This window comes from Monodon monoceros, unplaced genomic scaffold, assembly GCF_005190385.1.
Source record: "Monodon monoceros isolate NGI ecotype Baffin Bay Population unplaced genomic scaffold, NGI_Narwhal_1 Super_Scaffold_16, whole genome shotgun sequence".
Classification (NCBI taxonomy): Eukaryota; Metazoa; Chordata; class Mammalia; order Artiodactyla; family Monodontidae; genus Monodon; species Monodon monoceros.
Window position 1 is genome coordinate 30825158 of NW_021703772.1, and position 26577 is coordinate 30851734.

A 26577-nucleotide genomic window follows, 5' to 3' on the forward strand; every position below is an offset into this window, starting at 1 on the left:
CTATTCTGATCTTTCCCCTTTTCTAGCTTTCACACTTCTCACCAACCATTTTCTTGAAATTAACTCCCCCCTAGGTATTCATGCTTTTAGTTTCTGATTGTTTTCCTGCCTCTCTGATCACAACATGTCTGTCACTCTTTCTCTTACCCATCGTTCTCCCACATAAACATAGATGTTCCCCAAGGATCTGGAACAATTTGTCCTCTAGACTTGCCTGGCATGCTCCTGGCTCCAACTACCATCTCCCTACAGATGACACTTACATCACTTTGTTTGTCTCTAATCTCTCTGGTGTCAGTCTCCAGGATATTACCATGCACGTTCTTTCACAAGCATTTTAAACTTCACTATGAACTTCCTTCTCCAACCCAGATCCTTGCCTTTTCTACTTAAAATTCTAATTTCTCGTAATGGTATCACCATTGCACAAGCCACCCTGGCTGAAAACCTCAGCAATGACAGTAATTCCTCTCTCTTCCTGCCTACATCCAGTCAGCAATTTAGGCATACGTATTATATTCAGACAGACACCGTGCACCCTTGGCTGATCCCTTGTTGTATGCTCTCTTCTTTAGTATATCTTTTTCTGTCAGATTAATCTTCCCAAAACACAGGTGTGGGATGTAATATTCTTTATTTTTGCATTCAAGGCTTTTTGATGGATTTTTAAGGTCACATTCCATGTCTGATTTATCTATTCTCAAAGCACTCAACCCCATGTCTTATACATAGCTGCACAATTTGTATGAAAAGCACAAGTGATGCATTTACATAAAAAGCCTAATTGTGCCTCCTATCGATACATTTTCTTCCCTGTATAGAATTCTTATAGGAGGACAAAATTTTGACCAGAGGGTTTTTCAGAATAATCTCTATATCCCAATTAAAGGTACATGTAATTTGCTTTAGATATATGTGAATAAGTATTCTAAAACTACCTTGTGATCATTACATTTCCTATTAATTCAGATAAGAATCCATAAAATCTTAGTTTCTTTTGAATGGAGTCTTGAAAATCACAGTGGGCTGCAGAGGGTTGCAGTGAGGGAAGGGATTATCAGGAGAAGTTACAAAATAAAAAAAGTGCAGAAATTCATGAATGTGTAGGTGTGTATGTATAATATTGCATAAATATCTATGAACACACATGATCTAGTCTTATTGATCTGGGCTGCAAGTGGATGAAAAAGTTGAAAAAGATGAAGAAAAAAGGTTATACATGCTTTTGAAATTAAGAACACTAGAAAAATTATTTGCATTGTTGAATTAGTGAAATTAATAATTACTACATATTTGCTGAGGAATAATTTTTTGCTGGTATAAAACTATCTTAGAGAACCAGAAACAATATATTGGCTTTTTGGACTTGGACTAAAGGATGCTTCAAAAATCACTAATCTTGCTTAAAACAGACAACTGAATTTCAGTGCCTATTTAGTATTAAGTTGTGATACAATAACACTCTGTTCCTACCAAGTTTGTAATGGTTCTTTCTATTTCACAGCAGGTCTTTATAATTTTCTTGCTTCAAATAATTTACACTCTCCAGAAAAAAGAATAAGAAAGTACTATGATTTTGAGAAATTTAAATTACGCAGTATACACTTAAATCTATTCTTTGATTCAATTAAATGAAGGAAGAATTAACAAAATTAGCCTTAATGCATTTCTCTTAACCAATTTTACATGTTACAATAATAGAATGCTATTAAGCATAATTTAATAATTACCTTTCTTTAGGTCAATCTTAATTTTCTTTGCATTTTTCTTGCTGCCAAACCCCATGAGCGGGGAGAGTGAGGGAGAGGATGGCTTTCTACCTAGTCTTGGTACTCGGGGGCTCTTGCTTTGCTGCAGGGAAGTTGATGCATCTTCTTCAGGACTGCTTGTTCCTGTGAGATTTACTGTCTTCATTCCTGATCTTCCATGGACAGGAGGGGGCACCTTTGTTCTCAAAACGCCATCATTGTTACCAAAAATGTTAAGAGGTCCAGTGACTGATTTTTCATACTGTTCCCGGTTTTGAGGTGGAAGCACATGAAGCAGCACACTTGGAGATTTCATTGCCTGACGGAAGACGTCCTGAGCCCTTGAAAGACAGTGAACATATAATGATACCACTTCCTAGCATGCCATCCAAAGCGCCCAGCCTCATGGCTACAGGAGCATAAGCACAGGAGATACTATCACTATTACTACCAATATGACTTTGCTAACTAAATGCTAGTTACCATGTATGGCCTGCTCATTAGGTGCCACCACACTGGGCTACATGTGCATTATCAACATGCACGATTCTCTCATTTAACCTTTTTAACAACCATGTTAAGTAAGTATAATTAGCTCTCATTTTGCAAAATGAAGAAGTGGAGGCTCAGAGAGCTTAAGTAACTTGTCCAATGACCCACAGCTTCTAAGCATTTCTAAATCTGAAATTCTACCCAGAAGTATTTACTGAAGTAAATATAAAAGCAAGCTCTAATTTTAAATGGAACAAACATCTTTCATAGTCTCCATCAGATTATCATTTGGTTTCCTTTTAAGACTTTAATCTAAAGTACAGGTCTTTCCTAATGTGGGTTGTGTTGCAGAAGCCCACTTCTGACACAAACATTTCCTCAGGGAGACGTTTGGTAGGTAGGTAGGCTGTGTCAAATATCACAGTGGATTGGCAATCCAAAATGCACCCTCCCTGTTATTCTATTATAGAGTCCCTAATGTTTTTACTTTTTTGTCTTAGCGCTTTGTGCTTTTCCTCAAATTTCCTACTACTTTTTCTTTCCTTCTTCCTTATGTCTCCTTATACCTTATGACTAGGTAAAACAACTCTCTTTCCCAGCTTCCTTGCCAATGAGATGAAAGGTTAGAGAAAATCTGGCTCATCTGGGAGGCAGAAACTTTTTTGTTCTACTGTTTCTCTTTCCTACTTCTTAAAACTCAGAAGTGATGGAGGGAACTCCAGCAGCCATCTTGTGACCACGAGACAGCTTCAAGATAGCATCCACATAAGAAGGATGGCAAAGCAGAAAGATGGAGGATGCCTGACTCACTGATGATGGTGGACCCTCCATTCCAACTCTGGACTGCCATCTCCACACTTATTTGTCCTTAGAAAAGGTAAATTTTGTTTAAGCTACCTTTATTTCAGGTCTCTGTTATGAGCAGCCACACCAAATAATAATTAATCATAATTCCAACTGCTATCTGAGCTCCCCCTCACTTTACTCACGAAGAGCTTACAATGTTAGGGGAGGAGGGAGAAGACTTCACATAGATAGCCCAACTCCTCTGGTCGGCTCCTTGACTAGGAGTCAATTTCTACTCCACATTGAATTTTTATAAGCCTTGATTTCTACCTCTATAATATAGGGAGAATAATGTCTGCCTTGCATTCCTATTAAGTCCTGGTAACAAGCACAGTGATATATAAAAATAATATCATTATTGATAATACTTATAATTTTGCATATTATTCATTATTTTTAGAAATACACCCTTAAGGCTTCATTTTCTTCCACACTTAAGCAGCTACAGCACTGCCCCTCCACCCAACACAATATTGGCAACTAATGGTCACAGAGAAGATATATTATGAGTTGTTTTGGTTGAAACAAGAGAGGTTGGTGATCATTACTAAAGAGTATTCGTGATTATTCCCTTGTTCCACTGTAATGCCAATATACATATAAAAAAGCATATGCAGACTGCTGCATACTTTAATTCTTAGGTACAAAGACCTATTCCTGTAACATTTTCACATGCAGAGAAATAATTTCTTGAGGGTGAGTATTTTAACTTTTTTTTTTTTTTTTTTGCACGCTACGTGGGCCTCTCACTGCTGTGGCCTCGCCCGTCGCGGAGCACACGCTCCGGATGCGCAGGCTCAGTGGCCATGGCTCACGGGCCCAGCTGCTCCGTGGCATATGGGATCTTCCCAGACCGGGGCACGAACCCGTGTCCCCTGCATCGGCAGGCAGACTCTCAACCACTGCGCCACCAGGGAAGCCCTATTTTAACTTTTTTTTTTTTCCATTTGTTTCTATTATTCAGTGAGTCTTCACAGTCATCTCTCACAGGTATTTAGTTTAAGGAAGACTACTGACACCAAGTAAGTTAATTAATAAGCCGAACTAATAGTCTGTGAAGAGTTCTTAAATACCAGTCTAACTGACCTGTATCCCAAGAAAAACAAACCCATCTATCGATGCCCCAGAAAGACAGCCAGGCGGAAGGTTTGCTCTGTTCTGCAGTTTGTCCTTCTCAGGGCTGTCAGGGACATTTGCAGCCCACCTCTGAGTACGCTAAAACACAGGACATATTTGAAAATAGATCTTCTGGGGTCAAAGGGAACTTATCAGAAGTTCTACCTACATTTTTGATCATAATGAGCTCAGTAATGATCATAAGCATTCTAGGAATCAATAAAGTAAATAAAACAATGAAAAACATGCTTACTGAGCAAAGGTTTTGTCTACGAGGTCCACGCTGTTGATTTTTACAATACATTCATTTTCGTGAAACAGTCCTTCCCGCTTGGACCTGCTGTTTTCCTCAATGCCACGGATGAAGAGCCCTAAAATCCTAAAGGCAACATTTCGGTTGAAAGAGAATGACTGAATAACCTACGAGTTGTTTCTCCATTTGTAACTGTTCAGAAATAAACATTGGTTTCTATTTATGAAAGGAAGTGTGCTTTATATTCAGGCAACTGTTATTTAAATCCTTAGTAAACAAACAAGCAAAAAAACACACTCGCACACATGACTCACTAAGGAGAAGAAGCCCTTCAAGACACATATACGTAAACACCAGCCCAGAGCACAATGACCTACAATCCCATTTCTCATGCTTGTAGGTAACTTAGAAAAGGCTAGTGTTGCTCAGTAGAGTTCAGGACACAGAGAACTCGTGGTTTCGAGAGGGCTTCACAGAAGGGCTGACTGTAATAAGTAAGTTTGAGTTGGTGCCCAGGGGGCAGCTCGATGTTTGATAATGGGAGAGGATTAGGTATTCACAGTAGTTTTTTTGCAGTCTTCCCACCTCTTCCAATAATATGCATTTGAAGAAGTAAATGTTTAGCAGAGATCATATTACTGAGTTTAGAAGGAAGTTCGGTCCCATTTGTTAGTGCCACTGAATCAAGTGTGTGTTGAGTGTTCTCTATGCACTTCGGATGGAAGAATATGAGACAGGGCTGTAGGACCAGGACAATGGCTCAGCACAGGCTTGGAGTACAGGAGAAATGAAAAAACTGGAGCTATAAGCCTAGAGTCTTCATAGAAGGATTTGGGAAGAAAGTGGGATGTAAACTGGATCAGAAGAATGAGTGGGATTTGGATAGGAGGAGGGAGAGAACACACACAGAGGCAGGAATGAACAGGTGTGTGTAAGCGGAGCAGGGTGGAAGCTCACACTGGATGTGGAGGCCAGTGCCACGTGAAGGGGCCTTGAACACCAGCTGATGGACATATGTGATGAGGCTGGAGTAATACTCATGCCACTCACTGCTTCTGAGCGAGACGGTGACCAGATGAAATCAGGGCTTTGGGAAGAGTTGTCTGAAACTTCAGCCAGGAAGAGTCTGGATTCAGAGAGGATCCCCTGAACCTCCTGGTGCTTTGGGGCTGTGGCTTAGAGTCAGGAGGGGATGGGGTTGGAGAAAAAGAAAAGGAGAAAGAAAGCTACAGCAATGAAAAGAATTTAACTGTGTGTGTATGCACTTGCATGCACCTATTACATATTGGTAGTATTTGAACTGAAAACTAAAAGAAATCAAACTTGTGTATACTTTAGCCATTTCTCATGCGAGGGATTTCCCTGTTCCTTGCGGCATGTCAGGGTCCCAGGTGTCTCAGGATAAAACAGACAGATACGTCCTCCAAGAGGAGTCTGCTAGATGTGGAGAAACCACCACCTCCTCTTCCCTCATCCTCTTGTTTTCCTACTTTGTCACCCTCTTTCATATAGGGGCCTTAGGTGCTATTACGTAGTCCCTTTGCATTAAGTCTCGAATCTAAATAAAACATGAGCACATTTTATGTGCGCATAATAGCGTCCGCCATTAAAAAGGGGAGTCTAATGAAAGTGGAAGAGAAAACCATCTTCCTGTTTGGAGCTGCCACAAAGTGGGACCTCGGCCTCCAGGGCCTCAGTTCATCTGATGAGCTCACGTCATCTCAAGACAGCCGGAGGAGAGGCACATGCAGGGCTATTTAGATCTCTAAATAAGTTAAATGAACACAGTACGCTGACGCAGGAGAGAGCAGAGCAAATAGTCATGTCACCTCTTGTGGGGAAAGCTCAGAGTCACAGGCCAAGTGTGCAGTGATGCTTCATTTCCTAGTTCTAGTAGGTGAGTAAATCATCTTCTGGGTGGAAGAGAATAAGGGCCAAAGCTACTATTTGATAAAGGATCGGAGATTTAAATTAATATATTTAAAGTACTAATCCCAACTTAATCTCATGACATAATATTAAAAATCGAACTATTTGACATGTCAAAAAAAAAAAAAAAGGAAAGAAATAGAATAAAATACTGTTTCTCTCCTAAACTGAACAACTCTCTAATAGTTCACATTTTGGATTTTTGTTATGGTGGATTCACAATAACACGACCCATTAGGAGGCTCACATGTGGTTATAAACTAGTTTATGTAAGCGATATTTTTTTAACAAGCATTCAAGTCTTCCTTTAATTTAATTCAGTACATCATCAGTCATGTAATGTTACTCCCTAGGATTTAATTTCACATTTTGGGAGATGAATTAATTCTTTCAGGCCACTGGGTTGCAATTTAGCTGGCATATTACAGCTGGAGTATGCTATGTGAACCTCACTCAACTAAATAACCTAACTTTCCATGAAAAATTTATTGACAGAATAAGCCCAACTGTGAAGCCCATGTGTCAGAGGTAATTTTGGTAAAATGTAAAACTAACTGATTTTATTAGTTTGTTCCCTGGCAACAAACCACTCCTGCCTTCTTTATTCTATGGAAGGGATGTATTCCTTCCAGTTTGATTTCATCCAGACCAGTATGAGAAGGCTCAGAAAAGAGTCCCTCTTTATTCTCTTTGCCCCAAATGGGTGAGCTGTGGATAGCTATCTCGTTTGGGACCAAGGCTCTCAGGATCTAAAAATTAATGCCGTCGATGAGTTATAGGCCGAGGTGAACCAGTTAATTTGCATTAAGAAGCAGTGATAAAGGAGGCCGAAACCCACAGCCCCGCAGAATAAGAGGGGTAACAATTGCTTCTTGCCCTTCTAATGATCATTTAGGCACAAACCTATGTCCTGCTGGCCTCCTCCTTTCTTCCCACTGTATCACACTGCCTAGGCCGCTCACCCGCTTAGAATTTTTACCTAAACATCTCCTCTGCTCACATGATATATCACTCTTCACCCATCCCTCCTTTCCTTCTGCCTTATATTCAGCTGTCTTTACTATGAAACAGGTATATTATGCTATCTTTGTTTACTGACAATTAGATTTTATGCTTTAATTCTAAAATAAAACTATATATATATTTTTTTTTTTTAAAAAAAGGAATGAAATTAAGTTGCTTTTTACTTTCAGGGACGCTTGTTTTGTTTTCTTTCTTCTTGCATTTTTGTTTTTATTGTGCGAGCCAATGGTCCTCCGTACAAGCAGCATTCTCCACCCCAATGAAACCACTGAGGCCTTATTTAGTACAGCAGCCAGTGTGTCGTACTCAGGGTGTTCTAACTTTGATTAGGGATCTTAATTCTACAACAGGTGTGGCCCTATTTTTGTAAAAGAAAAAAATTAAAAAGAAATTGAAGGCAGAGTGAATTACAGTAGTCTTAGTAAATAATTAAATGTAAATTCTAATTTAAAATAATGACACAAACCAGTAAATGGAAGGAAATGAAGAACTAAGTCTACCACTATGACCTTAACTCCCCCCATCCCCCGTGCTCACACAGGGCAACCATATGGCATAATGAAGTCAGACACTTGTCTGACACACTCTGTATGCAGTTGCTTCTAGACACATGGGTTGAGTTAAGTGTGCTGTTTCAGCCTGTACTCATTACTTCTTAACTTTTATTGGCTCATGTCTCCACTTCCATATTATTTTTTATGTTTTTAAATTAAATTTCCTTCCTATAATACCAGTGGATAGCAAAAAATACACACACACACAGAAAACTATTTCACCAATTTACTGAACAGTTGACCATGAAGTTATAAAAGTTCATTTCTAAACAAAGTTTTTCTATTTTAGCCAAAATAGTATTAATCCTAATAATTTACACATTTGTATGTTGTGTGTTTCACAAGGAGCATTCACATTTTTAATGTGGTTTAATCCCCACAACCTTGATGTGAAGTAGGTATTCACAAGAGGCAAATTTAGGGGACTCACTCAAGGTTATACAAAAGAGAACAGTGAGATTCAAGTCCAATTGTTCCAAATCCGAGTCCAATCCTTCTTCCTATTCTATAAAGCTTATGCTAGAAATCAGAACTAGGAAGGATCAGGGGGTAAATCAATGCATTCTAGTGTGTTTTCCTCATCTGAAGTGAGAGAAGGTGATTTTTGGTCTACAGCGTCAACTTGTTTTCTGAACAACTGAAAATGATGTAGGGTGACTGTCATGTTGTATATTTCTTCATGTTTTGAAAATTGGGATGATCTTGTGGTCTGTTCCAGCTTCATTAAGCTAAAGGGCCTAGTAATTTAGCCACACTGGTATTTCACAAAGCTCTACCAGTACACTTCTGACAAAAGCCATTAGAATTCCTCGTGACAACTGGGTAAATACTCTCCCTGTCTATCAAAAACAACCTCAGCTTGTCCTGTGCCATAACCCATAACATTTATAAACATGCTTATTAACACATACAGGAAATGAGACAATAAGAGCCACTAGCTTTTCAGTTCATTTCTTTTTAGGGGACATTCATTCCAGCAAGAGCTTGGCATCAGATGTTATTTGCTAAAGAAGGTGATGACTTAGCAATTACAGGTAGCAGATGGCTACCTACTGAAAATGATGCCAACCAAAATATCATGACTAAATCTGTTCTTCCTGCTGTATGGGAGACCAAATTGAATAAATATTCAGAACCAGTAAATAAATACTATATAAGCTTTGGGGAAAGTTTTGTTATAGAAAGAGCAAAGAGTGAGGTCAAGTCAAGATACCTGGATTTTGTATGACCTTGAGAAAAATCAACCGACTTTAAGTTTCTGACAGCCTTTGTCAGTGTCAATCTAGTGCAAAAGGTAGTCATCCTATTGAAAAGTATTATAATAACATAATATCTAATACTAGTTTTGTAAGGTTGTTATAATAGTACTAATATTAACTCTCAGGCACACACTTTAATTCCCATCAGTAAAACAAGTTTTACAGCCAGTTAAGTAGACACAAATTTCAAGAGATGGTGATGCAATCTAAATTACCATTTACCAGCGTGGATTTAGAAATATAATGTCTTTAAAATTTCAAAAGGATGCGATAAATTATTTTTAATTGGTTATATTTTGTTTTAGAACAAAATAAATAGAATAATGGCATTTTGCTACTATATGTAAAATCAAAACATATTTAGCTTCTGACAAAACTACTTATAATATTAGAATATTTATTATCCTAAGTTCTGTAAACCTGAGGCATATCAAGAAATATCCATTTGGAATTACTATATTTCATTTAAGTGTATTTTTGAACATTAAAAAATTCAGTTGCTATATTTCTCTAACAATATGTTAAAGTCTTTCCACAATTTCTGTCTATGTGTCACTGATAAGAATACTTTAATAAAGTACTTCTTAATTAATTGTAAATGCAGAAGCCATGATTTCTTTTCCATCGTATCCTAGAAGTGATGTTATTTTGTTTCTAACACATAAGTGGCCAACAGAAGTATATCTTGAGGTGTCTATCTAAATAACAGAGACATACACTTAATCCTCCTCTAAAAAATGTTTGGGAAAATGAGCTCAAGTCAAGTTTTTCATTAGTATGAGCTTCTGATATAAGGAAAACATCTTACCTTCCACTCAGAGATGAAAAGAAAGGTACTACATGTATTCCCAAGGGGCCTCCTTCCCCAGAAATCTCCACTGTTCTTGTCATATTACTGGGACAGAAAAAAAAAAGAAAAAAATAAGAGCACAAATGAGTCCCTGCTAAAAAAACAAAAACAATCAGATGTGGCATATTAAAAAGAAAAACGAAACAAACTTAGGATTATAGCAACTACTGTAAATTCAACAGCAGAGATGAAATCAAAGGAGTACATGATTTGCTGGTATGTTCAGAAGACCCAGGAAATAAAATGTTTAAAAGACTATCTGATTTCTTATTTTTTTCCTAGAAGAGGAAAAAATGGAAATGACTACGTACAAAAATAACTTCCTACTTAACTTAATCTGCATAAATCAACATATTTAAAAAGGATGTACACAAAAATGAAATTTCTCCCCATTGAGACACACTTGAAAATTACTGAATAGATGATAAAATACATTGAATTAAGCATATCTATGCTTAAAACATAAAGGAGGATTTTTCCTCCAGAACAGAGGAAAAATGAAATAAAACACATTTTTATTAGAAAAAGCACATAATTACAGTTTAAACAACTGTGAAGACAAAGTTGGTAATACATATGGGCATGTTCAAAGCATTATAAATCAAAACTAAAACTTGCCTTTCAATAAGGCATCAGTTGTAGTCAATGGAACAATTCCAAATTTTCACCTCTCAGTTTTTTTTTGTTTTTTTTTTTTAGACGTAGGAAAAGAAGTTGAAAAGCCTGGAGAAAATGTATTACAGAAAGAAATGGAAAGCCTGACCTGTCTAACCTACTCCAGATTAAGGAGAGGATGAGCTAGAAACATTAATGGATAGTGTGTATGACTGAAATATACAAGGCACTGGGAGCTTTGGAACTAACAAGTTTTTATAAAGATGAAAAATAATATCAATGAACAATTATTGGCTCCTTTAATCCCAGAGAGAGAAAATAAAATTGTCAGAGGAAAAATGATACAGTTGAAGCAAACATTCCCATTATGGAAACTGTAGGCAGGTCTCTATTGTTTCCTATTTACATGAAAATGACCTGAAACTAGATGTCAAATTAAGAGCTACAGCTGCTACAAATACATTTCTGCTCCAAACTGAAAATGGGAAAATTTTGGCTCCTTGCTGGAAAGTTGAGAACAGCATTAAGAAAGCAAAATGCCTAATGAATTCACTCTGCATGAAGTACTCCCTAAATTATCAGCAATCTAAAATAAATATATTAAATATATTCTCATCAGTGGATTAGGCTTATTTTTAATGTGTTTTCATTGCAAACCTATTATCATTAAGAACTGCAAAAAAGAGCATGTTAGTTTCCAACATTTATGGAAAGGGATGGAATTTCAAAACTGATAGTAAATTTCAAATGAGTTTTGCTCAGATACTGCTGATATATTTAAACTTTGTTCAGTCAAGCAGGTTATATCAGAAGCCTGGAATAAAAGTTAGAAATAAAATAAATCTTAGAGTGCTAAGATCAAGGGATAAAGTAGATTCTTCTCTATACTTTCTGTGTAAGCATAGGCACTATATGAATATAGGCATATGAAATCCTAAATATAGGTATGCATTTTAAGTCCTGAATATAAAATATTTGGTAGGAAGAGAAAGTTGTGTAGCTTTCAATGGACCGCAAAGAAATAACTTTTATATAGCAGATTTATAGTGCATTCGTAGGTATTTGAGGAAGACTAAACCCAAAGCATACACATTCTAGGGTTATGATATTATTGTAAAGACTTCTAAAAACAGAGATGAAAATTTTGTTTAACCACTGAAACTTAATTATCTCTACCTTTATAACATAATTTTATAGTTTTACACTTAGAGCATAACACAAGTCTTTCCTAATAAATGTATTAAATCTCCACATGCTGAGAGCGTTCGTATGTATTATACAGATGCTTTTGGACTCTAAGTGTTTAGTCTAGACAACAAGATTTCAGCTTAAAAAATTTTAGAATGGCTTTATGGATTCTTTTTTCTAGTTTGCAAGTATTTCTTTATCCCACTCAAAACCTCTCCTATAAAACATAATAAATTCTATGTATCATACTGACACCTACTCTTTAGTAATCATCAAACTTGTATTTTTACATTTACTTAAAAGTAAATCACAAAATTTCTTAAAGTAATCAATCTTATTTCAAAACACTAAAACTTTGTTGGAGGATGCAGTATTAAGGTTTACTTCAACTTTATAAGATTCCCTTTTTCAGTATTTCAGAATAAACTTTTATGCTATCTTTATATGATAGTCACTATTTTTTGGCTAGAATGATATTTGACAAATGTTAAATTACTATCACAAAAATACCGATCCCAGAAAAAGCAGCATAAAAGACTTTCAATTTTGTTGACTGTTAAATGCAAATACTTAGAGAATTAGATCTATTAGATCGATAGACAAGCATTACAAGTTTTACACTGACTATGTTTTACCATGCTCTTTATAAATTGTTATCCATTACTTGTTTCAAGATGGAAAGAAAAGCATTTGAAAAAGGAAACTCATAGACCAGTCCATCTTTTTAAATTTATTTTAAAAGGGGAAAACACCACTCAGTGTTTTACATACTTGATGGAGTTCCGTGGAAATCCCTGTATATATACCCGCATGGAAGATAAACATAGCAAGGAGGGCTAGACACAATTACTTGAAAACACATCTCATAAAATGAGATTTCACTAAGGTGTGAAAATATGCTATTAATGTTATTTGTTTAGGCAAACAGCACGGTAGAGTTCAAGGACCGGTGAGCAGGGTATGCACATTTATGTTTTGGAGGCAGACTGAGAATGGAAAATGTAGAGAATGAGGTGAGAAGGCTATTCTAGAAGTGGAAAGAAAAAGGATTGGCAGCTACTTGTGAAAAACAGATAAAAAATGAATTGCGGAGCAAAGGAAAAGTATTTCACTTACAAAAAGAAAAGTCGGAAGATTTCACTAAGCTCAAAATAACTAATTCAACTTTCTAAGACGTACTAAAACAAAAGCAGGTAGTCACCAAGCATTAGGTCCAATAGTATTAAGCAAGCTACATGTCCAAAGCTCTGACTGACAAAATTGATTCAAATAATCACTAGAACCAGCTGCTACCTACCTAAGACTTTAATACAAAACTATGGGTGAAAGTACAGAATCAGTGGTTTAAAATGAGCCTGTTGTGAACGGCTATGGCAAGAACTAGATGGAAAGTGGTTCCTTCCAGCAGAAAGACATGAAGCTTGAGGGAGAGAAGGGGCTGCAGACGGATGGTTGTAGGTCTGATTTCTCCACACAAGGCAAATGCACAGCATCTTTAAGATTAGTCAACCCAGTGATTGGCCACTAGTTTAGGGTACAGAAGAGACAGGTCTGAGGGCAGGGAAGAGGAGATACTTTGTTTCAGGAGGAAATAATGATTAACTTATGAAATTAGAGACAAGTGTATCCTAGTGGTGGCTCTGAGTCAGGTGTCTAAGTAAATCATTTAAACTAAGACCACAAGTAAGTTTCCTCATTTGGACAATGAGGGAATTAAGATAAATTCCTAATAGAGTTTCTGGTTTTAAAGAAAAAAATAGAGAGTATTATATAAATACATCAAACACACAGTCTCTGGCATACACGAAGGACTCAATAACAGCTATTAGTAGTATTAGAACTTTCTGAAGGAACAAAGAAGCTTATGGGTTAAAAGGCAATAACCTATTTCAAACTTTCCAAATTTTCCTCAACTTGATTTCCTCCGTAAGAGTTTTCTTTTTTTTTTCTTAATCCGTAAATACTGTAGGATTTTCTTCATAACTAGGCTGCTGACAGAGAACACAGTGGGTAATAATGAGTGGAGAGAAGTTACTGGCGGGTGTTCTTTGGGGACTGATGTCCAAGACTGTCATATACAGCAACGTGAGAGATGGACCCCAGAGAGAGACCTCCAAGAAGAGCTTGCTGACGACAGCAAAGGCTACTTGACAGTGAAATGTCTTGGGTTTTTTCCCCCAGTTTTATTGAGATATAATCAACAGCACTGTATACGTTTAAGGTACACAGCATAATGATTTGACTCACATAAATAATGAAATGATTACCTCAGTAAGTTTACTGAACATCCATCATCTCATATAAATACAAATTAAAGAAATGGAAAAAAATTTTTTTCTTGTGATGAGAACGCTTAGCATTTACTCTTTTAACAACTTATGAAATGTCTTGTTGATATGATTATACTGAGTAAAAATCTAACAAAGAATTTGTTGTCAAAGGTGGTGGGATTCACTTAATGCAATGAATCGAGTAGTTCCAATGAAGAAGCTCTGCAAGGAAAAAACAAAGTCTAATGCTTGAGGAGTTCATAATCAGCAGGCAGATTAGGACAGGTGACAAAAAATAATACAAAGTAATAGTAGTAGTGCTTGCAGTATGTTCTCAATGAATGTACGCTATCTGGGGGGAGGCAGCATGTTAACCATCTTCTGGGTATTATATAACATGTACTCACATCAAATGTACAAAGTAAACATATCACTTCCATTACAGATAAGTAAACTGCTGCTTAGAGAGGTTAAATCATCTGTCCAACATCACACCATTTATAGAAGGTAAATTCAGGACACGAATGGGAATTTACTGCTTCTCAGAGCAGTAGTTTTCAACCATTTTGACATGTAAGTTTCAAAGCAGAGGTGCTTTCTGATGAGGTTCAGAGAAAAGGGAACAGGATCAGGAAGGAAAGCTGGAATCAGGAAAATCTTCTCAAAGGAAGTAGAATTTTAGATGGAACTGAGAAGGGTAAATGAATCTTCAACCAGAAAAGCTGGTGAGGGTGTGGAGAGATCATGCACAGGAGAGGAAACAGTTTGCACTGAGACACTGAATCAGGATGGTTTGTGGACACATGGATTGGCTGTGATACTAAAGAGAGAAGGAGGAGAGGGGAGGAGGGGGGAGGAAGGGAGGAGAACAGAGGGTAAGATAATGAGGAGATAAGGCTGACCCATCAGCTTGAGATCAAACCTCAGTATGATATGTCAAATTCCACAATGAAAAAAAGCACGCTTAATTTTTTAGAAGATGGAATCACTATAGGTTTTGGAAATGAAAGCACTAAGATCAATGCAGTGGTTTAGAAATATTTTACCTGGCAGAGATGTGGGATCAACTGGAAAAGGGAAAGACAAGGGAGAAACTGTTACTTGAGGTAGGAATTAGTAAATTACTGCAACAATGTAGCTGAGAGGTATTACGGATTGAGCAATGATTATAGGAATAAAGCATGAAAACATGGAGAAAGATTCAAGGTATTATGAAATGGACTCTGTCAATAATTTGCAAAATGAGAGGCCAAGGAGAAGACAGGATAAAATGGGATGACAGTTTTCATCCTGGGAAAAGAGGCATATCTGGAATAACGTGAGGTCAGGAATGAGCCAGAAATTAGGAATGAAGGGAAGGTCTTTTGAATACACTGCTTGCTAATTAAAGAGAAGCTTAAAGAGCAATATTTTTTTTTAACATCTTTACTGGAGTATAATAGCTTTACAATGTTGTGTTAGGTTCTGTGGTATACTAAAGTGAATCAGCTATATGTATATACATATATCCCCATATCCCCTCCCTCTTGAGTCTTCCTCCCACCCTCCCTGTCCTACTCCTCTAGGTGGTCACAAAGCACCGAGCTGATCTTCCTCTTCTGTGTGGCTGCTTCCCACTAGCTATCTATTTTACATTTGGTAGTGTATATATGTCCATGACTCTCTCACTTCGTCCCAGCTTACCCTTCTCCCTCCCTGTGTCCTCAACTCCATTCTCTACATCTGGGTCCTGCCCCTAGGTTCATGAGGATCTTTTTTTTTTTTTTAGATTCCATATATGTGTTAGCACACAGTATTTATTTTCTTTCTGACTTACTTCACTCTATACAACAGACTCTAGGTCCATCCACCTCATTACAAATAACTCAGTTTCGTTTATTTTATGGCTGAGTAATATTCCATTGTATATATGTACCACATTTCTTTATCCATTCATCTGTTGATGGACACTTAGGTGGCTTCCATGTCCTGGCTATTGTAAATAGAACTGCAATGAACATTGTGGTACATGACCCTTCTTGAATTATGGTTTTCTCAGGGTATATGCCCAGTAGTGGGATTTCTGGGTCATATGGTAGTTCTATTTTTAGTTTTTTAAGGAACCTCCATACTGTTCCCCATAGTGGCTGTATCAATTGACATTCCCACCAACAGTGCAAGAGAGTTCCCTTTTCTCCACACCCTCTCCAGCATTTATTGTTTGTAGATGTTTTGATGATGGTCATTCTGACCGGTGTGAGATGATATCTCATTGTAGTTTTGATTTGAATTCCTCTAATGATTGGCAATGTTGAGCATCCTTTCATGTGTTTCTTGGCAATTTGTATATCTTTGGAGAAATGTCTATTTAGGTCTTCTGCCCATTTTAGAATTCGGTTGTTTGTTTTTTTGATATTGAGCTGCATGAGCTGCTTGTATATTTTAGAGATTAATCCTTTGTCAGTTGCTTCATTTGCAAATATTTTCTCCCATTCTGAGGGTTGGCTTTTCGTCTTGTTCATGGTTTCCTTTGCTGTGCAAAAGCTTTTGAATTTCATTAGGTCCCATTTGTTTATTTTTGTTTTTATTTCCATTACCCTAGGAGGTACATCAAAAAGGATCTTGCTGTGATTTATGTCACAGAGTGTTCTCTCTATGTTTTCCTCTAAGAGTTTTATAGTGTCTGGCCTTACATTTAGGTCTTTAATCCATTTTGAGTTTACTTTTGTGTATGGTGTTAGGCAGTGTTCTAATTTCATTCTTTTACATGTAGCTGTCCAGTTTTCCCAGCACCACTTATTGAAGTGGCTGTCTTTTCTCCATCGTATATTTTTGCCTCCCATATCAAAGATAAGGTGATCATATGTGCGTGGATTTATCTCTGGGCTTTCTAACCTGTTCCATTTATCTTTATTTCTGTTTTTGTGCCAGTACCATACTGTCTTGATTACTGTAGCTATGTAATTGCCTCAAGATTGCTTTGGCTATTTGGGGTCTTCTGTGTTTCCATAAAAATTGTGAAAATTTTTGTTCTAGTTCTGTGGAGAATGCCATAGGTAGTCTGATATGGATGCACTGAATCTGTAGATTGCTCTGGGTACTATAGTCATTTTCCCAATGCTGACTCTTCCAATCCAAGAACATGGTATATCTCTCCATCTGTTGGTATCATCTTTAATTTCTTTCATCCGTGTCTTACAGTCTTCTGCATACAGGTCTTTTGTCTCCTTAGGTAGGTTATTCCTAGGTATTTTATTCTTTTTGTTGCAATGGTAAATGGGAGTGTTTCCTTAATTTCTCTTTCAAATTTTTCATCGTTAGTGTATAGGAATGAAAGAGTTTTCTGTGCATTAATTTTGTATCCTGCTACTTTACCAAATTCACTGACTAGCTCTAGTAGTTTTCTGGTAGCATCTTTAGGATTCTCTACGTATAGTACCATGTCATCTGCAAACAGTGACAGCTTTATTTCTTCTTTTCCAATTTGGATTCCTTTTATTTCTTTTTCTTCTATGATTGCTGTGGCTAAAACTTCCAAAACTATGTTCAATGATAGTGGTGAGAGTGGGCAACCTTGTCTTGTTCCTGATCTTAGAAGAAATGGTTTCAGTTTTTCACCATTGAGAACGACGTTGGCTGTGGGTTTGCCATATACGGCCTTTATTAAGTTGAGCTAGGTCCTCTCTATGCCCACTATCTGGAGTTTTTATCATAAATGTGTGTTGAACTTTGTGGAAATCTTTTTCTGCATCTATTGAGATGATCATATGGTTTTTCTCCTTCAATTTCTTAATATGGTATATCACAATGACGGATTTGCATATATTGAAGAATCCTTGCATTCCTGGGATAAACTCCATATGATCATGGTGTATGATCCTTTTAAAGGGCTTTTGGATTCTGTTTGCTAGTATTCTGTTGAGGATTTTTGCATCTATGTTCATCAGTGATATTGGCCTGTAGTTTTCTTCTTTTGTGACATCTTTGTCTGGTTTTGGAATCTGGGAGATGGTGGCCTTGCAGAATGAGTTTGGGAGTGTTCTTCCCTCTGCTACATCTTGGAAGAGTTTGAGAAGGATAGGTGTTAGATCTTCTCTAAATGTTTGATAGAGTTTGCCTGTGAAGCCATATGGTCCTGAGCTTTTGTTTGTTGGAAGATTTTTAACCACAGTTTCAATTTCAGTGCTTGTGATTGGTCTGTTCATATTTTCTATTTCTTCCTGGTCCAGTCTTGGAAGGTTGTGCTTTTCTAAGAATTTGTCCATTTCTTCCAGGTTGCCCATTTTATTGGCATATAGTTGCTTGTAGTAATCTCTCATGATCTGTTTTATTTCTGCAGTGTCAGTTGTTACTTCTCCTTTTTCATTTCTAAATCTGTTGATTTGGGTCTTCTCCCTTTTTTCTTGATGAGTCTGGCTAATGGTTTATCGATTTTGTTTATTTTCTCAAAGAACCAGCTTTTAGTTTTATTGATCTTTGCTATTGTTTCCTTCATCATTTATTTCTGATCTGATCTTTATGATTTCTTTTCTTCTGCTAACTTTGGGGGTTTTTTTGTTCTTCTTTCTCTAATTGCTTTAGGTGTAAGGTTAGGTTGTTTATTTGAGATGTTTCTTGTTTCTTGAGATAGGATTGTATTGCTATAAACTTCCCTCTTGAAATGTTTTTGCTGTATCCCATAGATTTTGGGTTGTCGTGTTTTCACTGTCATTTGTTCCTAGGTATTTGTTGATTTCCTCTTTGATTTCTTCAGTGATCTCTTGGTTATTAAGTAGTGAATTGTTTAGCCTCCATGTGTTTGTGTTTTTTACAGTTTTTTCCCTGTAATTGATATCTAGTCTCACAGCACTGTGGTCAGAAAAGATACTTGATACCATTTCAATTTTCTAAAATTTACCAAGGCTTGATTTGTGACCCAAGATATGACCTATCCTGGAGAATACTTTACGAGCACCTGAGAAGAAAGTGTATTCTTTTGTTTTTGGATGGAATGTCCTATAAATATCAGTTAAGTCCATCTTGTCTAATGTGTCATTTAAAGCTTGTGTTTCCATATTTATTTTCATTTGGGATGATCTGTCCATTGGTGAAAGTGGGGTGTTAAAGTGCCCTATTATTATTGTGTTACTGTCGATTTCCCCTTGTATGGCTGTTAGCATTTGCCTTATGTATTGAGGTGCTCCTATGCTGGGTACATAAATATTTACAATGGTTATATATTCTTCTTGGATTGATCCCTTGATCATCATGCAGGGTCCTTCTTTGTCTCTTGTAATAGTCTTTAAAGTCTATTTTGTCTGATATGAGAATTGCTACTCCAGCTTTCTTTTGATTTCCATTTGCATGGAATATCCTTTTCCACCCCCTCACTTTCAGTCTGTATGTGTTCCTAGGTCTGAAGTGGGTCTCTTGTAGACAGCATATATACGGGTCTTGTTTTTGTATCCATTCAGCCAGTCTATGGTGTTTTGGTTGGAGCTTTTAATCCATTTACATTTAAGGTAATTGTAGACATGTATATTCCTATTACCATTTTCTTAATTGTTTTGGGTTTGTTATTGTAGGTCTTTTCCTTCTCTTGTGTTTCCTGCCTGAAGAAGTTCCTTTAGCATTTTCTGTAAATCTGGTTTGGCGGTGCAGAATTCTCTTAACTTTTGCTTGTCTGTAAAGGTTTTAATTTCTCTGTCAAATCTGAATGAGATCCTTGCTGGGTAGAGTAGTCCTGATTGTAGGTTTTTCCCTTTCATCATTCTAAATATGTCCTGCCACACCCTTCTGGCTTGCAGAGTTTCTGCTGAAAGATCAGCTGCTAACTTTATGGGGATTCCCTTGTGTGTTGTTTTTCCCTTGCTGCTTTTAATATTTTTTCTTTGTATTTAATTTTTGACAGTTTGATTAATACGTGTCTTGGCGTGTTGCTCCTTGGATTTATCCTGTATGGAACTCTCTGAGCTTCCTGGACTTGACTATTTCCTTCCCCATGTTAGGGTAGTTTTCAACTGTAATGTCTTCAAATATTTTCTTAGACCCTTTCTTCTTCTGGGACCCCTATAATTCGAATGTTGGTGTGTTCAATGTTGCCCCAGAGGTGTCTGAGACTGTCCTCAATTCTTTTCATTCTTTTTTCTTTATTTCACTCTGCAGTAGTTATTTTCACTATTTTATCTTGCAGGTCACTTATCCTTCTTCTGCCTCAGTTTTTCTGCTATTGATTCCTTCTAGAGAATTTTTAATTTCATTTATTGTGTTGTTCATCATTGTTTGTTTGCTCTTTAGTTCTTCTAGCTCCTTGTTAAACATTTCTTGTATTTTCTCCATTCTATTTCCAAGATTTTGCATCTTGGAATCTATCATTACTGTGAATGATAGTGAAACTATCACTACTATCATTACTGTGAATTCTTTTTCAGGTAGATTGCCTATTTCCTCTTCAATTGTTTGGTCTGGTGTGTTTTCACCTTGCTCCTTCATCTGCTGCATATTACTCTGTCTTCCATTTTGTTTAACTTACTGTGTTTGGGGTCTCCTTTTCACAGGCTGCAGGTTTATAGTTCCTGTTATTTTTGGTGTCTGCACCCACTGGGTGAGGTTGGTTCAGTTGCTTGTGTAGGCTTTCTGGTGGAGGGGACTGGTACCTGTGTTCTGGTGGGTGGGGCTGGATTTTTTGTGTTTTGGTGGGCAGAGCTGCGTCCGGTGGTGTGTTTTGAGGTGTCTGTGACCCTATTATGATTTTAGGCAGCCTCTCTCTGCTAGTGGGTGGGGTTGTGTTCCTGTCTTGCTAGTTGTTTGGCATGGGGCGTCGAGCACTGGAGCTTGCTGGCTGTGGGGTGGAGCTGGGTATTGGCATTGAGATGGAGATCTCTGGGAGAGCTCTCGCCGATTGGTATTACATGGGGCCAGGAGGTCTCTGGTGGTCCAATGTCCTGAACTCAGCTCTCCCACCTCAGAGGCTCAGGCCTAACATCAGGCCAGAGCACCAAGACCCTGTCAGCCGCACAGCAGTCCTCAGAAGGAGCAGTGGGTCACCCTTGTGGATGAACGGGAGTGCACACCAAACGGTAATCTTATTTTTAAAAAGGAAACATCCAATAGAAACCTCTTGCTTCATTGTCTTCTTAAGATCAAAGTACATTGAGTAGTACTTCATAAGAGATACATATAAGACTATTGTAAGATAGTCTTACAATATATTGTAAGACTATTATAAGATATATTGTAAGACTATTTGGAGAACTGCCTCTAAATATTATTTTTCTTTAAATATAAATGCTTGTGTTAATAATGGGTGAGCAGTTAATACTTATGCCTATGATTTATGATGCACTGTGTTTTATCCAGCTTTATCCAATGCTGCTATTATGTTCCAAGATCTGTGCTTGGTGTTGGGAATGCTTGGAGGATCCACAGTCTTGTTTGGGAGAATGACAAATAGTTACAATATAGTATGTGTGATAATGATCATTGCAATAGCAATTAATGTTTATCCAGCCTTTCATTTAGTATTGTGCTAGTGTAACTGCCTATTTTCCATAGGAAGAAAAGAATATTTTAAAGAGGTTTAATAAATAGTCCACAGTTACAAAGGTAGTGTTCAAACTCAGGACTTCAATAAATCCAAAAGTTTGGAACTAAAGAATGGTTTGATAAATGCTGTGGTTTAAAAAATTTTATCCTGGGACTTCCCTGGTGGCACAGTGGTTAAGAATCCACCTGCCAGTGCAGGAGACATGGGTTCAAGTCCTGGTCCAGGAAGATACCACATGCCACGGAACAACTAAGTCCGTGCGCCACAACTACTGAGCCTGTGCTCTAGAGCCCGCGAGCCACAACTACTGAGCCCGCATGCCACAACTACTGAAGCCTGCGTGCCTAGAGCCCATGCTCTGCAACAAGACAAGCCAGCACAATGAGAAGCCCACGCACCGCAACTGAGAGCAGCCTCTGCTCGCCACAACTAGAGAAAGCCCGCGCGCAGCAACAAAGACCCAACGTAGCCAAAAAATTTGTAAAATAAATAAATTTATTTTAAAAAAGAAAAAAAAATTGATCCAGTAGTGACATGTGGGATCAGTGAGAATAAGGATAGACTGACACTTAAGAGCAGAGTTAGTAGGTTATTACAATAGTCTGACAGAGAGTAACAAAGGCTTGAACAATAGCTAGGGGAATTAAAACATCACAACAGGTTGAAGCCATTTTGAGATGGACTCTGCAGTAATTTACTTAGCTTCTATGCCGTCTGCATGGAAGTGAGTCCAAAGTCCTATGCTTGGGCGAAGCTCTGTGGGGTATCAGACTATCACTGCCTTCCTTAGGAGAAAACTGATGATGTAACTCAGCTGTAAGTGGCTTCCTAATTTCCTTCCATTCTTTCTTCCTCATCCCATACCAGCTAGAACCAATGTCCTGTCCTAGAATTTTAATCTCTAGGCTTCCTGCCACTCTGCCCACCTCCACCCCCCGCCCCAGCTTTGCATTCCATACTGTTAAAATCCTCATCTTCCCCCTATCTGAGAGTCTGCAAGCAATGGGGTTTGCATTCACTCTACTTTCTGATCTTGGCCTCAAACTAATTTCAGATGATTTTTCCTACACTGGTGCTCACCATATCAGGTTTCTTAGCCCTGATTATGCATCATGAAATAAAACACCAAGGAATCAGTGAAGGTGCACACAACAGGTAACACTGGAGTCAAAGGATTTGGAGACAAGAGTGGTGAATGTAGATTGGGTCTCTAGAAGTTAATCGCTCTGAATTGCAACTCCTTAGCCTGCTAAAGGTGATAATAAAACTCATGCAAAAAGTCCCTTGTGATAATCAAATTATACAGATACACATATGTATTTTCATTAAAGAATATCATTTCTTAAAAGTCCTATAGTCCGTTTCTCTGAATTCCTTGTATCTGGAGAAAGCTGAGCTAATTTGTTCATGCAGCCGTAAACCAAACAATTGTTAACTCTATAACAACGTAATACTTAGCCAAGATGTTAGCAAACTTCTCAAAAGCTAACATAAAAAAAAATGAAATTAAAGGCAAACAGAGTAAGAGTATTACATTCATTATGCCTACCTCCAAAAACAATCTTATCAAGCTTCTAAAAAGACAGTGCCCTGGAGATTTTCTGTACCAAAGTTTAAATATTGTGCAGCTCATTAATCAAACAAACACAATATAAATAAAGAGTAACTATGTCATATGGCCATAAATTATAAGCTTGAGGAAAATCCACACAGTAAAGCAGCATGATAAAAGGTGGCCACACATTTTTTTTTTAAGCTAATTCCATGTAACATGCTTGGCACCTATTAATAACTGGACTGAATGAAAGGAGTATGTTGACTGCCTGAATGAATGACCATCAGTCTCAAAGGCCTCACCTTTCAGGGCTAAAGCCAACAGCCTATTAAACATGAAATTACTTATGCCAAGTTTGAAGCAACTTTAAAAATGATGATGATGATAATAATAAAGATGATGGTGATGTTGATGACAGCGGTAGCAACGGGACTTACTCTGACTCAGGCACTGTTCAAAGTACTTTACACATGATAACTAATTTTGTCTTCATACTAACCCTCTGAAGAAGGTTTTAATATTATTTCCATTTTACAGACCAGAAACTAAGGCAAAGATGGATGAGCAACTTGCCTAAGCTCCTAGAAGTAATAAGCAGCAGAGCTGGGATTTGAACCCAGGCAGCAGCTAGGGATGAACTGGAAATTAGCGCAGAGCAAAGCAAGTGCCCGTAAACATGACAGCAACTAACTTTGTATAATAAGTTACTCACATTAAAAACATGAAAAATCCAGGTTGATAGGCTGGATTCATTTTATACACGGAGTAAAATATTGCAAGACTGTTAAAACACGAGGCACAGTAATATTCAAGGAGCTGACATCTAAGGAAAACACTGCACCACGATGAACGCTGAAATGTTCACTTTAAACTGTTGTTCAAAGAGAAGAAAAAAGCAATTAAGAAATCCAGGTTGCAGAAGAGTTGGAAGCATTGAGGCTCATCTGTATACATGTTTGTCAGGAAGTTCTCATATCATATAAAGAAAATGAGAGAAAAAAGTAATTTAGCAGTTAATTTTAGAATTAGGTTTCACTCAAGTATTCTACTTATCTTGATGTTTCCTATAAAATAAAAACTATAAACTAAAAAAAAAAAACCAAACATTAAATTGAAATAAAATATTCATATTCACATAAGTAGAATATACCTCAATGCATCCATTGTTTTCGGCGATGTCAAGAGTTCTGTCTGCACACCATTCATAACTTCATCTTCTAAGTCCTGTGTGGAATTCTGTAGTGAAACAAACCCATAAGCATGTGGATGTTATGCACATAAAATTGAAGGTTTGAATAAAAAGTCTCAACAGGAGAGAGTAAATGGTTTTACTCTGGATATATACAGTGTGCTCCAATTTCTTTGAAGACTGGAAACAGGTGTTAATCTTTTCAGTGCCTTCAATGTTCTTTTCTCTTCCGTTTGGTTTCTGAAATACTCAAACGGGCCATTTACACAAGGCAGTATGTTAAGAGCTTTGGAATACATCATTTAGCTTCCTGCTACTCAACCATAAGCTTTTGGGACTGAGTGTTTTAAATCAGCAAGGAAAAGGGGTACCAAAGGGAAGGTTCCATTGACGGGTAGTGATGTATTAGCTTTAATGTACTGTACTTGCTTGCATCTCCCTGGTGACACTAAAAATATAAAGAAAGCAAAATTCATGAAAAAAAGGTTACCTGGCAAGGTCACTTCTATCAAAAGTGTGACAGGACTAGTGCAGGAAAAGAAATCTGGAGTTCTTACTTTGCCTTAAGACTTTAATTCTGAGGATGATTTTCAGCACAGAGAAACTAAGATTAACCACTTAACTTCTAAAATGGTAAACACTCTTCTACTGCAGAGAGGTAAGAGGGCGAAAGAGGTCCTGCACTCCAGGATGGTGGCAAAGTTGAACTGGGTGTTACATAGAGGAGAGATGGATTCTAGAAAGCCAGCCCGCTTGAGATTCTCATTTAGTAAGACATTAGTTCTCTGTTAGGCTTTGGAACTGAACTTTTTTTTCTTTTTTTAAACATCTTTATTGGAGTATAATTGCTTTACATTGCTGTGTTAGTTTCGGCTTTATAACAAAATGAATCAGCTATACATATACGTATATCCCCATATCTCCTCCCTCTTGTGTCTCCCTCCCACCCTCTCTATCCCACCCCTCTAGGTGGTCACAAAGCACTGAGCTGATCTCCCTGTGCTATGCGGCTGCTTCCCACTAGCTATCTATTTTACATTTGGTAGTGTATATATGTCCATGACACTCTCTCACTTCGTCCCAGCTTACCCTTCCCACTCCCCGTGTGGAATGAACTTTAACAGAGTAATTCTGCAGACACATCACTCTTCAGAAGCAGAGTCACAGATAGTGCTCATTACAAACTCAGGTTTCACTGAAACAAACTACATGGAGCATTCATGGATCTAAAGGTACCATTTCAACCAAAAAATACAACAGATGAGTTAAAAGGCTGGACATAAAGGAATTAGGTTAATATTTTGAAGAAAACAAGACAGAGAGGCACAACTTAAGCAGTGTGTCATTGTGAACTGATTAAAAAAATTATTTCATTTTTAGATTGAAGAGCAACATTTCACCTAGGGGTTGGTAGTTTTGGGAAGCACTTGATCTACACTAGATTTTAAAAATTTATTCGCTTTTTCGTCTTCATGAGGATAAAGGAAGAAAAAAAAAATCCAAAAAGTTAAAGGATGCTTTTTAGTTTAAGGTACTAAATCTTAAAAGATTAATGTCTTTGAAAGCTTTCAAACATTCACCTTATTATGAAGGGCTTGATGTCTGCTTACACTGAAAAGTCACAGGGTTGGGCAGGTTACAAAAATACCTGAAGAGAAAATTTAACAAAATATACATACTTGTGACTATTGCACATGACAGAACATTTGATGACTGCATTTAGGTCAAAATCAAAATCACTGACTTTCTCATCTCTCTCTCTCACAAGAGGGAGCTCCATGAAGGGTGAGGCTGTATCTAGTCCTCTCTACATTAAGCACACAACACACAGAATTGATTTAGTGAATGTTAATGAGTAAATAAGCTGAATGGCATTCTATTAGCTTCCTAATATTGTGCAATAAATTCAAAATTAAATGGCTAAAAAACATTATCTCCCATAGTTTCTGTGAGAGATTTAGAAGTGGCTTGGCTGGGCAGTTGTGGGGAAGAATCTCTCATAAGGTTGCAGTCAAGGTGTCAGCAGGGCCGCAGCTGCAATCATCTAAAGGCTTGACTGGGGCTTTAAGATCCACTACTTTTTCTCTTATAAAAGCTTCATTAAGATATGCTTCATATAACATTAAACCCACCATTTGAAAAAGTACAGTGCAGTCCTTTTTCACTTATTCACAGAGTTTTGCAAC

General features: G+C 37.4%; 1 protein-coding gene across 2 annotated transcripts in view; it reads right to left on the reverse strand.

Moving 5' to 3' along the window:
• The window catches only part of PARD3B (par-3 family cell polarity regulator beta), a 1035739-nt gene that overhangs the window by 494228 nt on the left and 514934 nt on the right, over window positions 1-26577 (reverse strand). Inside the window, exons 5-8 of one of the 2 annotated variants that reach the window (XM_029225239.1) lie at window positions 24353-24438; window positions 10029-10115; window positions 4456-4581; window positions 1731-2089 (exon numbers count right to left, since the gene is read on the reverse strand). In XM_029225239.1, the coding sequence (XP_029081072.1) occupies window positions 1731-2089; window positions 4456-4581; window positions 10029-10115; window positions 24353-24438 (658 nt within the window). Of the gene's footprint in view, window positions 1-1730; window positions 2090-4455; window positions 4582-10028; window positions 10116-23914; window positions 24206-24352; window positions 24439-26577 lie in introns of those variants that run through there. The other variant, XM_029225240.1, reaches the window with a different exon arrangement.